This window comes from Stylophora pistillata, chromosome 12, assembly GCF_964205215.1.
Source record: "Stylophora pistillata chromosome 12, jaStyPist1.2, whole genome shotgun sequence".
In the NCBI taxonomy this organism is placed as follows: domain Eukaryota; kingdom Metazoa; phylum Cnidaria; class Anthozoa; order Scleractinia; family Pocilloporidae; genus Stylophora; species Stylophora pistillata.
Genome location: NC_142530.1, coordinates 25,735,771 through 25,751,740, shown reverse-complemented (window position 1 = coordinate 25,751,740; position 15,970 = coordinate 25,735,771). Strand labels below are relative to the sequence as shown.

General features: G+C 42.0%; 2 protein-coding genes across 2 annotated transcripts in view; one reads left to right on the top strand and one right to left on the bottom strand.

The window, feature by feature from the left end:
• Positions 1 to 9,061, bottom strand: part of LOC111338775 (polycystin-1) — a 32,040-nt gene extending 22,979 nt beyond the window's left edge. Inside the window, exons 1-3 of the mRNA XM_088739929.1 lie at positions 8,668 to 9,061; positions 2,204 to 2,890; positions 136 to 305 (exon numbers count right to left, since the gene is read on the bottom strand). Of these exons, the coding sequence (XP_088596055.1) occupies positions 136 to 305; positions 2,204 to 2,890; positions 8,668 to 8,770 (960 nt within the window). The 5' untranslated portion in view covers positions 8,771 to 9,061. The remainder of the gene's footprint in view (positions 1 to 135; positions 306 to 2,203; positions 2,891 to 8,667) is intronic.
• Positions 9,062 to 10,083: 1,022 nt separating this feature from the next.
• Positions 10,084 to 12,412, top strand: LOC148719417 (uncharacterized). The gene is made up of 3 exons (XM_088741708.1): positions 10,084 to 10,389; positions 10,621 to 10,883; positions 11,347 to 12,412. The coding sequence occupies exons 2-3, from the start codon at positions 10,695 to 10,697 to the stop codon at positions 11,647 to 11,649; spliced, it is 492 nt and encodes a 163-aa protein (XP_088597834.1). The 5' UTR covers positions 10,084 to 10,389; positions 10,621 to 10,694; the 3' UTR covers positions 11,650 to 12,412.
• Positions 12,413 to 15,970: the final 3,558 nt, after the last annotated feature.

The window sequence follows — 15,970 nt, the reverse complement described above, 5'->3', positions numbered from 1 at the left end:
TGTCACTAATAATACTAATACTAGTAATACTAACCAGTGCTAGCCTTTTTCATCTTAATTTGATAAAAAGAAGCGAAAGAAACCTGCAAAGGCGGCTACTACGTCCATTCATCAGGAACAAAAAAAAGCACTTACAAACACTTTTATTTGTCCTGCTTTTTGACCATATATTTCCAGAGCCAAAAGGCGCGCTTCGGAATAGAACTGGGACAAGGGAAGTAAAAACACTCCAGCATCATAAAAGGATGTTAAATTTCGTAATTCCCACTGAGGTATAGGCAGGCCAGCTCGTACATAAAGGGGACCTATGGAGTAAACATGGAGTTTGTCTAGTTGGAGAAGACATGGAGATTTTTCCACGAAAAGTACGCACAAACGATTTTTATTCACAAGTGGCGATGTATCGAAAAAAAAAAAGAAAAAAAAAGAAAAAAAAAAGAAAAAAAAGAACGAGTGAGCGCAGCGAACGAGTGAAATTTTTGATGAATCGGAGTGAATAAAAATCGTTCAAGATAAAAGCTTCCGAAACGGCTGTGAATCGACCCAAAAGTCACACCTGCAACAAACAATCGTTTTGAATCCCAGACGCTTTCTATTTAGAAATTCTTATATTTCTTCAGTTGTGCAACGACTACAGATGTCGTTTTTCGAGCTTGGGGCTACCTGTGGTTGAACTGAAACATTTCAAGCAGTCATCATGTCAACTTGTCCCAAATTAGACAAAATGAAACAAAATTTGTTTTTAATCTTTATCGATGATACTCAAGACAAGTTTAATTTCCTCTCATAGAACTTTACATCTCATATAGATTTCTTGATCATTTTCAAAATAAGGAGCCTTTCATTATACACTTGAGGATGCCGAGAGCTTGGATGGGTTCCTCATTTAGCAGAGCCAATAAAAGATATATTCGAAAGACAGTACCGATGATTATCTAAATAAGTATCAAGTGTTCGGAGATGGTTGTCAATTTTGACTAAAATTTGTCTCCGACTTTTGTCTTTTTTGAGATATTATTGCAGAATTTCAGCTTTCGATAAGGGAGCTTGAAGCTTCTCCGATAATTGCCATTAAGACAAAATCCTGCCGGACGAGGAGATTTATCCATATTACTACTTCTTTTTTAATACATTGACAGACTCTAGCTTTTTATTTTGCATATAACATTTGTACTTGATATCTTGAAAATTTTTGTTCTGTAAAGCGGGGACTTCATTTGATATTATATAAAGTTAGACAAATAAAAGTGTGTCCGGCGTAGGAAATTGCTGAATATTTCCTTTAAACAAAATGTCCATTACATTAGCGGAGACGACAAAAAATTGCACTATTGTTTTTTTCGTTAACAGCAGATGTGTATTTATCATCGATCAGGCATGGATACGTTGGAATATTTCTTCCACATATAAACAGCCTATTTAAATCTTACCGCAGGAGAAACTTTGATTACAGCACATCAATTCGGTACAAAACTCATTCGCAACCCAGCGAACAAGCTTAACGTTTTCGTTCATATAGATATAAGTAAAGAGAAATCTCCCTAAAAAAACAACGGAGAACTACTTCGAAATGCTCGCTCTCACGAGTGAACGGAGAAAAATGACCCGTTTTATTTTCGTTTCTTTGCACGAGACGGGAAATTTGTGGAAAACCCGGCGCAATTTTTCAAAACAGGACCAACTCTGTTTGATGGTGTGTCATTCAAAATAAATACAGTCAGAACTTTATGAATAAGAAAAATAAACAAAAAAGGTTAAGATATATATTTCGGATGTTTCTTTGCAAAAACATCTAGGTTATAAAAATAACCTGTACGTTTTAAATGAAACGAAAACAATGTTTGATTACTGCTGAGAAGTAAGTCAAATTTCGTGGAAAACTTTAACTTACAGCCTGACAGGTTGCTTAGGAAACTTAAAAGATATGTTCTTTCGTTCCCTTGAAATAAAAATACAATGTGAAACAGAAACCATATTCTTTATTTTCTCACTCGTAAAAGCGTTCCATTTACTCAGCTTTGTTTGAAATGTCATGTTAATGAAGATACTATTTTTCATAACCTCCGCGCAATAAATCTTGTTGCGTTTTATCTTTTCAAAACAAACACTGTCAAATTGGTGCGGTCCTGAACCGACCAAAGCTTAAAATTAAATGAAAAACCCATTATAACCAAAACAAACATAGAGACATTTTGAAACTTACTTGGCAACGAAATGTTCCTTTCAATTTCATTTTGAAACATCCATGTTGCCTTCAAAGTTGTCCCTTCGTAAATTTTCGCCGTGCAGTGGAAAATGTCTTCTGTACTAACAACTGAAGGGCAATTCAACTGTGCTCTCCCTGGAAAGGCTTTAATGAAAAGATCGCGCTGAACATGGCCCATCGAGTTTGTATTCAATGCTTGAGCTTTGACGGTAATTTTCCCCCAATAAACAGCTCTGAATTTAAATTCTGTGTTCTCCCCTGGAGATTCCGCGTTACTGTCTCCGACATTGAAAGCAACGCGTAGATCGGGATAGCTTCTATTGACGAAAACCGCACTTAAATTAATCCACTTGAAAACGGTGAGAGAACTGGAGTACTTTATCACTAGTTTGTCGATAAAAGAGCTCGAGTTGTACACTAAATTCTCCCAAGTTCCTCCGCAATGGTAGCTGATGTCGCCGGTACAGTTTAGGGTACATTTTGAGCTTTGCTGACGCGAAGAATTGAACGAATTGGCACAAAAACACAAGTCGCCATTTTGTAGAGCGGAGAGAGGATATTTCAAGTTGCCGCAAAGTCTTACGCAATCGTACGGTGTGAGACTCCAGGGGCGATAGTTTCCCGGAGATATTCGGAACTTCCGATTTGCAGGAGATTCTGTAAAGCACCCTATTTTGAGGTTTTCTTGAAGAGAAAGAAAAAAAATTTCAAAATTGAGCAATATTAAACAATGGTAAGGAAGGTTGAGATTTAGACAAGAAAGCAATTAGACTAGAAAGACATTTGAAGAACCTATCAATAATGTGATTTAAAACCTGAAAAAAGAGGACTCTTCAAAAATTGAACATGTTAAGATGGATTTTTGATGGAAATAGGGTTTCTAAACTAAGGGGAATTCCATTTGGGATAATGCGTTATCTGATCTTTATGATCTTACCTGAATAAGAAAATGCTTGTCATCAATAGGCAAGTACTTCATGGCAGTCTCCTTATAGACTCCCTGTTACCCAGTCTCCATATAGACTCCCTGTTACCCATTCTCCCTGTGTACCCTGTGTACCCTGTGTGCCCTGTGTACCCTGTGTGCCCTGTGTACCCTGTGTGCCCTGTGTGCCCTGTGTGCCCTGTGTACCCTGTGTACCCTGTGTACCCTGTGTGCCCTGTGTGCCCTGTGTGCCCTGTGTACCCTGTGTACCCTGTGTACCCTGTGTACCCTGTGTGCCCTGTGTGCCCTGTGTACCCTGTGTACCCTGTGTACCCTGTGTACCCATGTGTACCCTGTGTACCCATGTGTACCCTGTGTACCCTGTGTACTCTGTGTACCCTGTGTACCCTGTGTACCCTGTGTACCCTGTGTACCCTGTGTACCCGTGTGTACCCTGTGTACACGTGTGTACCCGTGTGTACCCTGTGTACCCTGTGTACCCTGTGTACCCGTGTGTACCCGTGTGTACCCATGTGTACCTTGTGTACCCTATGTACCCTGTGTACCCGTGTATACCCGTGTGTACCCGTGTGTACCCTGTGTACCCTGTGTACCCTGTGTACCCGTGTGTACCCGTGTGCACCCTGTGTACCCTGTGTACCCGTGTGTACCCTGTGTGCCCTGTGTACCCGTGTGTACCCGTGTGTACCTTGTGTACCCTGTGTACCCTGTGTACCCGTGTGTACCCGTGTATACCCTGTGTACCCTGTGTACCCTGTGTGCCCTGTGTACCCTGTGTGCCCTGTGTACCCTGTGTGCCCTGTGTGCCCTGTGTGCCCTGTGTGCCCTGTGTGCCCTGTGTGCCCTGTGTACCCTGTGTACCCTGTGTACCCTGTGTGCCCTGTGTGCCCTGTGTGCCCTGTGTACCCTGTGTACCCTGTGTACCCTGTGTACCCATGTGTACCCTGTGTACCCATGTGTACCCTGTGTACCCTGTGTACTCTGTGTACCCTGTGTACCCTGTGTACCCTGTGTACCCTGTGTACCCGTGTGTACCCTGTGTACACGTGTGTACCCGTGTGTACCCTGTGTACCCTGTGTACCCTGTGTACCCGTGTGTACCCGTGTGTACCCGTGTGTACCTTGTGTACCCTATGTACCCTGTGTACCCGTGTATACCCGTGTGTACCCGTGTGTACCCTGTGTACCCTGTGTACCCTGTGTACCCTGTGTACCCGTGTGTACCCGTGTGCACCCTGTGTACCCTGTGTACCCGTGTGTACCCTGTGTGCCCTGTGTACCCGTGTGTACCCGTGTGTACCTTGTGTACCCTGTGTACCCTGTGTACCCGTGTGTACCCGTGTATACCCTGTGTACCCTGTGTACCCTGTGTACCCTGTGTACCCGTGTGTACCCGTGTGTACCTTGTGTACCCTGTGTACCCTGTGTACCCTGTGTACTCTGTGTACCCGTGTGTACCCCTGTGTACCCTGTGTACCCTGTGTACCCTGTGTACCCTGTGTACCCTGTGTACCCATGTGTACCCTGTGTACCCTGTTTACCCATTATACACTTTGTACCCATGTATATCATGTATATCCTTGAATACCTCGTATACCCTGCCTACCTTGTGTACTCTGTACACCCTATATAAACATGTATACCCAAGTATATTCATGTATACCCAAGTGTACCCTGTATGCCATGTACACAGGGTACACAGGGCACACAGGGTACACAGGGTGCACTGGGTACACAGGGTACACAGGGCACACAGGGTACACAGGGCACACAGGGTACACAGGGCACACAGGGTACACAGGGTGCACAGGGTACACAGGGTGCACAGGGTACACAGGGCACACAGGGTGCACAGGGTGCACAGGGTACACAGGGTACACACGGGTACACAGGGTACACAGGGTACACAGGGCACACAGGGTACACAGGGTGCACAGGGTACACAGGGTACACACGGGTACACAGGGTACACACGGGTACACAGAGTACACACGGGTACACAGGGTACACAGGGTACAGACGGGTAAACCCGGGTACACAGGTTACACAGGGTACACAGGGTACACATGGGTACACATGGGTACTCAGGGTACATAGGGTACACAAGGTACACACGGGTACACAGGGTACACAGGGTACACAGGGTACACACGGGTACACAGGGTACACAGGGTACACAGGGTACACAGGGTACACAGGGTACAGAGTGTACACACGGGTACACACGGGTACACAGGGTACATAGGGTACACAGGTTACACACGGGTACACAGGGTACACAGGGTACACATGGGTACTCAGGGTACATAGGGTACACAAGGTACACACGGGTATACAGGGTACACAGGGTACACACGGGTACACAGGGTACACAGGGTACACAGGGTACACAGGGTACACACGGGTACACACGGGTACACAGGGTACATAGGGTACAAGGTTACACACGGGTACACAGGGTACACAGGGTACACAGGGTACACAGGGTACACAGGGTACACAAGGTACACACGGGTACACAGGGTACACAGGGTACACACGGGTACACAGGGTACACAGGGTACACAAGGTACACACGGGTACACAGGGTACACAGGGTACACACAGGTACACAGGGTACACAGGGTACACAGGGTACACAGGGTACACAAGGTACACACGGGTACACAGGGTACACAGGGTACACACGGGTACACAGGGTACACAAGGTACACACGGGTACACAGGGTACACAGGGTACACAGGGTACACAAGGTACACACGGGTACACAGGGTACACAGGGTACACACGGGTACACAGGGTACACAGGGTACACAGGGTACACAGGGTACACAGGGTACACAGGGTACACAGGGTACACACGGGTACACACGGGTACACAGGGTACATAGGGTACACAGGTTACACACGGGTACACAGGGTACACAGGGTACACAGGGTACACAGGGTACACAGGGTACACACGGGTACACACGGGTACACACGGGTACACAGGGTACACAGGGTACACACGGGTACACAGGGTACACAGGGTACACACGGGTACACACGGGTACACAGGGTACACAGGGTACACACGGGTACACACGGGTACACAGGGTACACAGGGTACACAGGGTACACAGGGTACACAGGGTACACAGGGTACACAGGGTACACAGGGTACACAGTGTACACACGGGTACACACGGGTACACAGGGTACACAGGGTACACAGGGTACACAGGGTACACAGGGTACACAGGGTACACACGGGTACACAGGGTACATAGGGTACACAGGTTACACACGGGTACACAGGGTACACAGGGTACACAGGGTACACAGGGTACACAGGGTACACACGGGTACACACGGGTACACACGGGTACACAGGGTACACAGGGTACACACGGGTACACAGGGTACACAGGGTACACACGGGTACACAGGGTACACAGGGTACACACGGGTACACACGGGTACACAGGGTACACAGGGTACACAGGGTACACAGGGTACACAGGGTACACAGGGTACACAGGGTACACAGTGTACACACGGGTACACACGGGTACACAGGGTACACAGGGTACACAGGGTACACAGGGTACACAGGGTACAAAAGGTACACAGGGTACACACGGTTATACACGGGTGCAGAGGGTACACAGGGTACATAGGGTACACAGGGTACACACGGGTACACAGGGTACACAGGGTACACACGGGTACACACGGGTACACAGGGTACACAGGGTACACACGGGTACACACGGGTACACAGGGTACATAGGGTACACAGGGTACACATTGTTCACAGGGTACACGGGGTACACAGGGTACGCAGGGTACACAGGGTACACAGGGTACACAGGGTATTCAAGGTACACAGGGTACACAGGGTACACACGGGTACACAGGGTACACAGGGTACACAAGGGTACACAGGTTACACAGGGTACACAGGGTACACATGGGTACACAGGGTACACAGGGTACACGTGGTACACAGGGTACACAGGGTACACAGGGTACACAGGGTACACACGGGTACACAGGGTACGCAGGGTACACAGGGTACACACGGGTACACAAGGTACACAGGGTACACAGGGTACACACGGGTACACAGGGTACACAGGGTACACAGGGTACACAAGGTACACAGGGTACACAGGGTACACACGGGTACACACGGGTACACAGGGTACACAGGGTACACAACGGTACACAGGTTACACAGGGTACACAGGGTACACATGGGTACACAGGGTACACAGGGTACACAGGGTAGACAGGGTACACAGGGTTCACAGGGTACACACGGGTACACAGGGTACACAGGGTACACAGGGTACACAGGGTACACACGGGTACACAGGGTACACACGGGTACACAGGGTACACAGGGTACACACGGGTACACAGGGTACACAGGGTACACAGGGTACACAGTGTACACAGGATACACAGGGAGAATGGGTAACAGGGAGTCTATATGGAGACTGCCATGAATTACTTGCCTCAAAATATGAAACTTAGTATGAAAAAATGTATTTTCCGAAGGCCACAAACCTATTTTCAGGCCTATTTTAAGTTCATTAGAAAGGTCGGTCAAAAGGCCACGAACCAAAAGTGGTTCCAAGAGTGTTTTGAAAAACTTCAAAGGCTAACCCTAAAATATGATAAGTAAAATGTGAAATTTATAACTTGAGCTTTCCTAGCTGAGTGAATTACAACGCCAAGTTGGAAATTTGTCGTTCTAGGCTCTTTCCTTTATCGTCTGACTGCGCTGAAACACAAGAGCTCACAATTGCAACTGTGACAACATTGGGATATTGGAGAGAATAATCAGAAGACGTGCGAACTAGGATAAACACAGAGAAACACAGTATGATAAACAGTATAATAAACAGTATGATAAACAAAAGTGTAGTCTACAGCCGACGTATAAATTTTTCAAAAAGAAAAAAGAAGTGAAACTGCCGAAGAAAGGATTAGAAATGCCCCGCGGGTCTCTCTATCGGTTTTGCCAAACAAAGCACAAGAGGATGAAAAGATAATCATTCCACATAAAGATAGTGGGAAGAGATATTTTTCAATAGGTTTACCCTTTCAAGAAATTACCGTTGTAAAAGCTTTATCAGTGTTTCAAACTATGTACGTAACAAGGCTTTGTGATGAAGATTCCATTTCCTTGGTGATTCCCAAAACGACTGTAATTGAAATTTTTATCACAATAAGATGAAGGATTCCCATTTTGCCTTACGCAAGCTTCAAACATATTGTCGTTTTAATCCTAAAAGGACATTAGTCCTGTTGTAAACATTGAACACTCTGTATTTTTTTCTCACGCAACTTATTTAACAAACGCATGTAACGATTTTCGTTTGAAAAAGGTTCGGCTTTTCCTGTAGAACACGGCAGATTGAGAGATGCGTTGCAAACTTTGAACCTATAGAAACAGTGAACCGTTGCCAATTTAATGTAAATTACTGAATATTAGAAAAACCAGACAGTTTCGTAACTCACCGACATTCACAGAAGATGCATTATTGACCAAAACTCCGCAAACCAACACAACCAAGATGGAGATTCGCGGAAAAATAACAAAGCACATTTTCCTTACATTCATGTTGAATCTAACTCTGCTGGCTTGACGTCTACATTTCGACTGTCATTTCACCTCAGCGAAAAACCGTAGGGAAGAAGTTGTGAGGCAGAAAACAAACAAATTGAAAAACTTTCACATTTCGGTTAACATAGCAAATTCGTTAGTTCGATCACGCGCACGAACACAAAACACCGCGAATCGGATTGTCAGTCAGCAAAGCCCAACGTATCACTAATTTCCGTGATATCGGCAAAGGAAAAGAGCAAAGTGCCAACGATTCGGTGAAACGTTGGCTTGGAATGGGTTAATTATAGTCCGGCTGACAAACACCCTCGTTTCCAATCGCTTTTAATAATGGATTGTCGACAGCTGCCTCAAACAAACTCTTTTTGATTCATTAATTTTCGGGGTAACCTAATACAGACAAAACTCGGTGGATATTGCATTTGCAAACAGTGGGATGATACGGGTGATCTTGAAAAAGACAAATTAGTTCTAAGAAGATAGTAAATGTGAATTTTTGCGATAACCAAAAGCACCATTCATCAGAAAGAAAAAAAAAAAATTTCGACTAATAGATTGGACTGCGACGATAATCTCTCCATATGTTCCCTTTTTATAATTGATTTTTTGTTCTTCCTTATGCCAGCAGAGAAAACACTGATATTACTATTCATGACTTATCCGCTTTTTGCTGTCTGACTTTTTTTCATTCCTTGCTGTAAAATAATAAAACAGGAAAGCTTACCACAAATTTAACCAACGAGGCAAAGATTAAACTCAATTTTTCAAATTAAGGTGCTCCCAGAAATATTGTCTTAATTCATAGTTGGCATTTAAGGCACTTGGGTTTATTTTTTTTGTAAGAACAGAAACGTGTTATCACAAACTGGTAATTCGCGAGACGATTAGCATTTCCATTATCCTTAATTCCTTTCATTTTAACACCGCGGTCGAACTGACAATATCAATTGGAAAAATAATCATGTATTTCCTCGGGGATGAGTGCGACATCCCTTTCCTTCTATAGAATGCATCTGGGTTCGTGCTGCGTTCAGCGCATGTCCAGTCACTCTTTACTCTGTAAACATTTTGCAGGAAATCAAAATCAGGAGTGATATCCAACGGAGCAATATTTTTCCCAAGACATTGTTGTCATTGATATTCGATGGAAAAATCCTTGTCGTTTTTTCAAAAATTATATTTTAATATCTGGCCTTGGTGCAGCGCCATAATACTCCGTTTGCTCGTTCCGCGAAATTCCGCTGTACATGCACTGCAGGCGCAAATGTAAACCTGAAATCGAGGCTATCCCCGTATAACACTTGAAAAAAAAGCGCGAAAGTTTCGTTTTAGATTTGTTGTAAGCTCTATAAGCACTATGAACGAACCAAAGCTCCACAGAAAACATAGAAGTCGAGGGAAGCAGTGTTCAGTTGTAGCTTGTAATAATTTTTAATATCTAAGCGACGGAACAGCAACCAAGCCATCGCTTCGAAATCGATCGCGCAATTTAATAGAGCGACAGCACGGCAGAGACGGCTTCTACGTGAAACCTTCAACGGTCGTATGCGGCCATCATTTTAAGGAAAATGACCTATGCAAACCTCCGGGAAGAACGCGGTACAGGCTACGACCAGGTATGTTTTTGTATGCCCGTAAGTGTGCCCGTAAAATGTGAGCTTTTAGTGAGCTCTTGAGTTTTATGTAAGCTATATAAGTTATAACTTAAGTTGAGCAAATTGCAATGCTTCTTTTCGTACGATTCACTTAGCTTTGAAGATTTTGAATATTTCTTTATTAATATAAGACTATCGAAGTATCAAGTTGAACTCAAGATTACTTTAAACTTTGGTGTTTATATTTTTCAGGAGCAGAGCCATCCATATTCCAGTGGTCAAGTCAACCAAAACAAGCTCAAGGCAGGCGAGTGCTTACCAGGGAAATGTTAGCTGAAGTCAAAGAGAATTTAATCGTTAAACCTCAAGAGGATGAATGTATGAAGAAATCTATGGAGGCTGTGAATATTCCAGAAAACTGTGTCAATTTTGCAAGGAGCAGTGATGACACTGAAGCTGTGCTACAGTGTGAGAATGACAGGTCTGACAGCAGTGCTGATTCAAATTTGAAACAGGTAACCTTTAAAATACCAAGCTTATGAAAATTACTTTGATTAGTATAAAATAATAAATAAAAGCCAAATGAACAATGAACAATATTCATGCAATATTATGATTTAAATTCCCGGTTAATGTTGTGAATCATTTTATTGTGATGGGTGTGGCTTTCGTAAACTAAGCTTATATATTATTGCATATTTATAGTGAGTTTCAAAAAATTGTAGCACAAATTTTAGCTATTAGCTTGTTAGAGTGAATGTCAAGAGATAGACAAAAAAAGAGCATGATTGAAGGTGTAATGGTTTTTAACAAGCTAACATTTATTTAGGTTTCTGAAAACCACTCTGTTGGACACAAGCAACATCTAATGATAATAGTATTTATTGTTTCATTGGTTTTTGCTATTATTTTATTGTATTACAAGTATTTTGTATACTTAAGTGTTGTTTAAAATTTCTGTTTTTGTTTGCACCTTAGGTCACAGAGAAGTCTACGCAAACTGACGATGTGTACATATCCCCCCAACTGACATACATTGAGTGTGAACATGATTATGCTTTTTCATTTACTGATACACCAAAGAATCCATCTGAATACCAGCAGAGTATGGAGGAAAGATTAGAAGTTATGACTGAAATGTTAAACAACCTTAAAGTTAAAGTGGGAATTCTTCAAAAAGAATTAGATGAGTATAAAGAAAGAGAATTTGATCTCGCACGTTATTTCGTGGTCACTTTTGGTGTTCGAAATCAACGATATCAATGGCTGTTCTTGTTTTGAAACGTTGTCAGGCTCGACGCAGACCACTTTTCTTTGATAAATAGCTTGACATCTTAGGATAAGATCAGCCTTCTTGCCGCCACATGGCTGGTTTTCTGCTTTCAATAATTCTCTCAAATCTTTCACTGTAAGCTTTTGAAAGTCCTCTGTCTTCTGAATTGTGTCCATCAGGCAGCCTTCGTCACATTTTTTGACTTAAATATTTACTACAAAGAGCTCTTATAAGTTAAAAAAATCAAGATTTTTACACGCTCACACTTGGTTTGTTTGTATACTACAATGATATGATACAGGGTTAGCCTCGTTTTCACGTTTGACAGTATCTGCAAACATTCGAACAGCGGTTATCAGCACAGAACGCGAAACTGGAGTATTATTAAAAAAATTACCTTAATTCATATTTTGCAACGCCTCTTGACCTTGCTTGACTGTGATTGCATGAACTGCTTCCAATGAAGCAGTCGCCAAAGATTTATAGCGTATGTAGAATCTTATATAGATAATTTTTTTTATATAATCTTAGCGCTATTTGAAAGCGAAGTAGCAATTAGAAATTCTCAACTGTGTTCTTAGACGCAACAATTTTAATTCCCCTGCAAGGTGGAAAGGAGTGAATCTGTGATGTAGCAAAACTTCCAGACATCCTGGCAAAATAGTTGCAAAAGTATTCAATTTTGAATTTCTGAAATAATTTTGATATGGCAAAATCTTCAAACTTCTTCGCAAAAGACGAAAGTATTTCCAATTGGGCCTCAGACTGACCAAAAGGTCTCTGATGTATGCCGGCCTTCGTAACCAGTCCCCTCTCTTAACTATGGTTTGCGTCCTTGTGCAAAGGAGTGAAGATCAGAACGTTGGCGACTTAAAGCTGTGATTACTGGCGCTTTAAGTTGAATATGTTAAGCGGAGAGTTTGATTCCACGTATAAAGGCGTAAAGATCAGAACGTTGGCGGAAACTTCGAAGTTAACAATTTTCAGATGTTTCTGATGTTGATATGCTGGTCCTCATAGCTGAAAAACAACACAGCTTTGCCAACCTTCCGTGATTCCGATCAAACAAGCCATAGATTTGCATATAATGCGCTTTTGATCATTATATGTTAAAAAGCGCACTATAAAGTAATAAATTATTATTATTATAATAAACTTATTCGTCGTTATTTGCGCCCCTTTTGAATGACAAATAGTTATTATCAAGAGGCTAAAAAATCAAAGAAAGAAAAGCCCTCTAGAACTCTCTTTATTTCGTAAATCCGCCAAAAAGACAATACCAAATAAAACCGGATTATTTTGTTTTTCAAACATGTCGAACACATCTCGGTGATGTAGATGCTGACGTAATAGAATAGTTATGTCCTAGAATTTACTGAAATTTTCTTGTCGTAAGAAGGAAACAATTTGAAGCGAAAATACTGATTAAAAAGCAAAATGTCACCATACCTGAGGTATTTGATGCATCGAAAAACATGAGGCTTGTGTTTAGAACAAGACAGTGCCAATTCGTTAAAATAAAATACTTTGTAGATAGAGAGAAAAAGTGTTTCATCATAGTTATTTGAAGCAATATGTCATGTCCAATATCGTGTGAATTAAACGAAGTGTTTATGTGTACGCCTCGATGGCGAAAAATAAAAGGAATTGTTTTAATGGTTGAGGGAGTCGCAGTTTGCAATTTTTTTAATTGTCATCAAGAATTACGTTTACTGATTCATTTCCATTAAGATAACCGTTCGGTCACTGTCCAGCTGCGGACAGTGAAGCAGTCAATAGTCCCACAGTACACCTGTATACTAACGGTAAGCTCCACCGTTCACTTTGCACTCGTTGCCGGTCAAGTGATTTGACTGAGCAAAAGTTTCGGGTTCGGCTGCAAGAAAAACCTCATATGACTTAATCTGTAATGGTATTGTTAATTGTATTATCTTCTTCTGGATTATCAGCTTGTAAATTGCACGTTTTTATGAATACTACGTTCCCACAAACCACCCAGGGTCATTTTAAGTTAGAGTAAAACCAGAATGAAAGTGATTGTCATTTCGGTCTAGTTGCGTATAAATTGATGGTAATTTTGAGCATGCGATCGAATATAAAGAAGACTCAAGTGAAAGAAAGATTCTAGCATTGTGATTTTAAAAGATTATTGTTATTGCTCTCAGAGTAGAGATGCCGGCGGGTTCCACACTAAATTTCGAACGTGATTTATGTAACTTTTATTGTTCAACAGGCTTGAAGAAGAAAATGGCTATCACATTTTGGACCACTCGTAATTGTATTTTGGCAACGACATGACAAAGCTTTGCCCAAAACATTCTTGAACCTTCGCCTCTAAAATCTCATGCGTCATGTAGCCTGATTATGCGTACGGGACTCATCAGAGCAGAAAGATAATTCAGGTCTTTTTTTACAAACCTGCTTTAGCAAGTTTGCACACCAAACATCGACCAATGCTCTTAACGTACACGTGAAGTAGCTTTTACTTCAAGTCGTGTCAGACTTAGAATTAAAAAGTAGCGGACTTCCTTCTAATGCTGTAACTTCTTGGGAGTGAAAGAACATCCAACGCAACACAGACTTTGCTTCAAAAGTTGTTCTTGTATGAATTGCTTTTGTTTAGAAGCCACGATTGCTAAAGATCGAATGAAGTCCATAAATGATATAGAATAAGCTATGCCACCTTTGGCCCCACGTAGTTATTTTGTTCGGAGACTGTAACCTTACATTGGTAGATCGATACATGGAGGGCTTTACGGATTAGCAAACCATGGCCTCGAGGTGAAAAGAAACTTTCTCGAAAGCTACGAACAAAAAAAAAATCGAGCAAAAAAGTTCAAAATTAGAAAGGATAACCAATAGAAGTCCATTTTTCTACTCTCATGTCACCCAAGCTTGGGTGCTTTTATTTCTTCAGCATTAATGCTAATTCTTCAGCCAATATTGACTACCTCCTTTGGTGATCAGTTTATCCAATTTTAAAATGTTGCGGCAAATTATACAAACCTATGCATTTGAAAATCAACTATTAAAATGATTCTTTGCGATTACTGACTCACTTGTTCTCTCGCTGGCAAAGTCACTCTTACAGCATTGTCTGTAGAGTTAAAAAACATCTAGAATTACCTCGAAAGAAAATATTGTTTCCATCGCCTGAGGGCATGAAAATTGTCTCTACGTGTTTGCTGTGCTGACGCCAGGGTACAAGTGAATTGTTCTTAATAATTATTTGAGTAAATGAAACGTGACTGCTTTATTTTCACGTTTGGTCCGTTCTCAAGGTTATTCATCTGTTCATCTCCGTAATTATGTTCGTCGTTCATTTTTTATGATGAGAGCTTTTCCTATTCTCTATCTCGCCAAATTAAAAGTTATGCTTTCCTTTTATTAGGAAGGGAAGTTAATTTTACTCATCACAGTATGTAGCTCTAGATATCGGGATTTTTTCTGTAAAAATTTCTTGGTTTTAGGCACGTGGATCGAGTACAACTCCATTTTTTGAGCAGTGTCCCGGCAGGGTATATTGCGTTAAGTTAAAAAATTGAGAAATCTCATAAAATGAGCATCTATTAAGGTTTCTACAAAAATTCAATCGAATATTTTCTTAAAATATTGAATTAAAATACCTATTTTCAAAGGCTAGAGGATTGTCAAAGTATGGGAAGAGCTCTAGACACAAGCGGTTTCATTGCCAAGGGTATCCTATGGTGTCTGCTGCTTTTCGTTGGATACATGGAAATAAACGCAACGGAAAACATTACTCTAAGTTCAGAATGCAGGATGAGCTTTAACCTGACTGGTCTGGAGAACAAAACAGTTTACGAATATCACAACTACACAAACAGCTCTAAGCCACGAACCATTATAACATAACCAAAGTAAAGCGCGCGTTCTGATTGGTCAATTTAGCGTTCCCCCATTTGCCCATGGGTGTACGCTGCTGACGTGAGCAAATGCAAAGACTATTTTTCCGCGCGCGCTTGTTTTTTTCTGGTCACGTAAGATTTGTTAAATGAAAGGGAACTCTTTAGCTACAATGTATCAATGTTATGTTATAAAACAAATGGTAAACACCACAGCGTACACTATTGAGTTATGGATGCACTTGGGAGGTTTGCTAAGCACTCAAGAAGCTAGAGACGTTCTCGGCTATCGCCTCGAGCGACTCTTACGCTTCTTTCGTGCTTAGCCACCTCCTGCGTGCATCCATAACTCAATAGTGTACGCTGTGGTGTTTACCATTTGTTAATTTTGGCACTCCTCAGCAAGCTCGCCAACAGCTCGTCCAAACAAGAGATTGCGTCTATGTATAATATCTCCACGGGATGC

Coding starts and splice junctions, on each gene's coding strand:
- LOC148719417 (XM_088741708.1), top strand. CDS start 10,695: ATGTTAGCTGAAGTCAAAGAGAATTTAATCGTTAAACCTCAAGAGGAT. Junction 10,884..11,346: donor CTGATTCAAATTTGAAACAG/GTAACCTTTAAA, acceptor TTTGCACCTTAG/GTCACAGAGAAGTCTACGCA.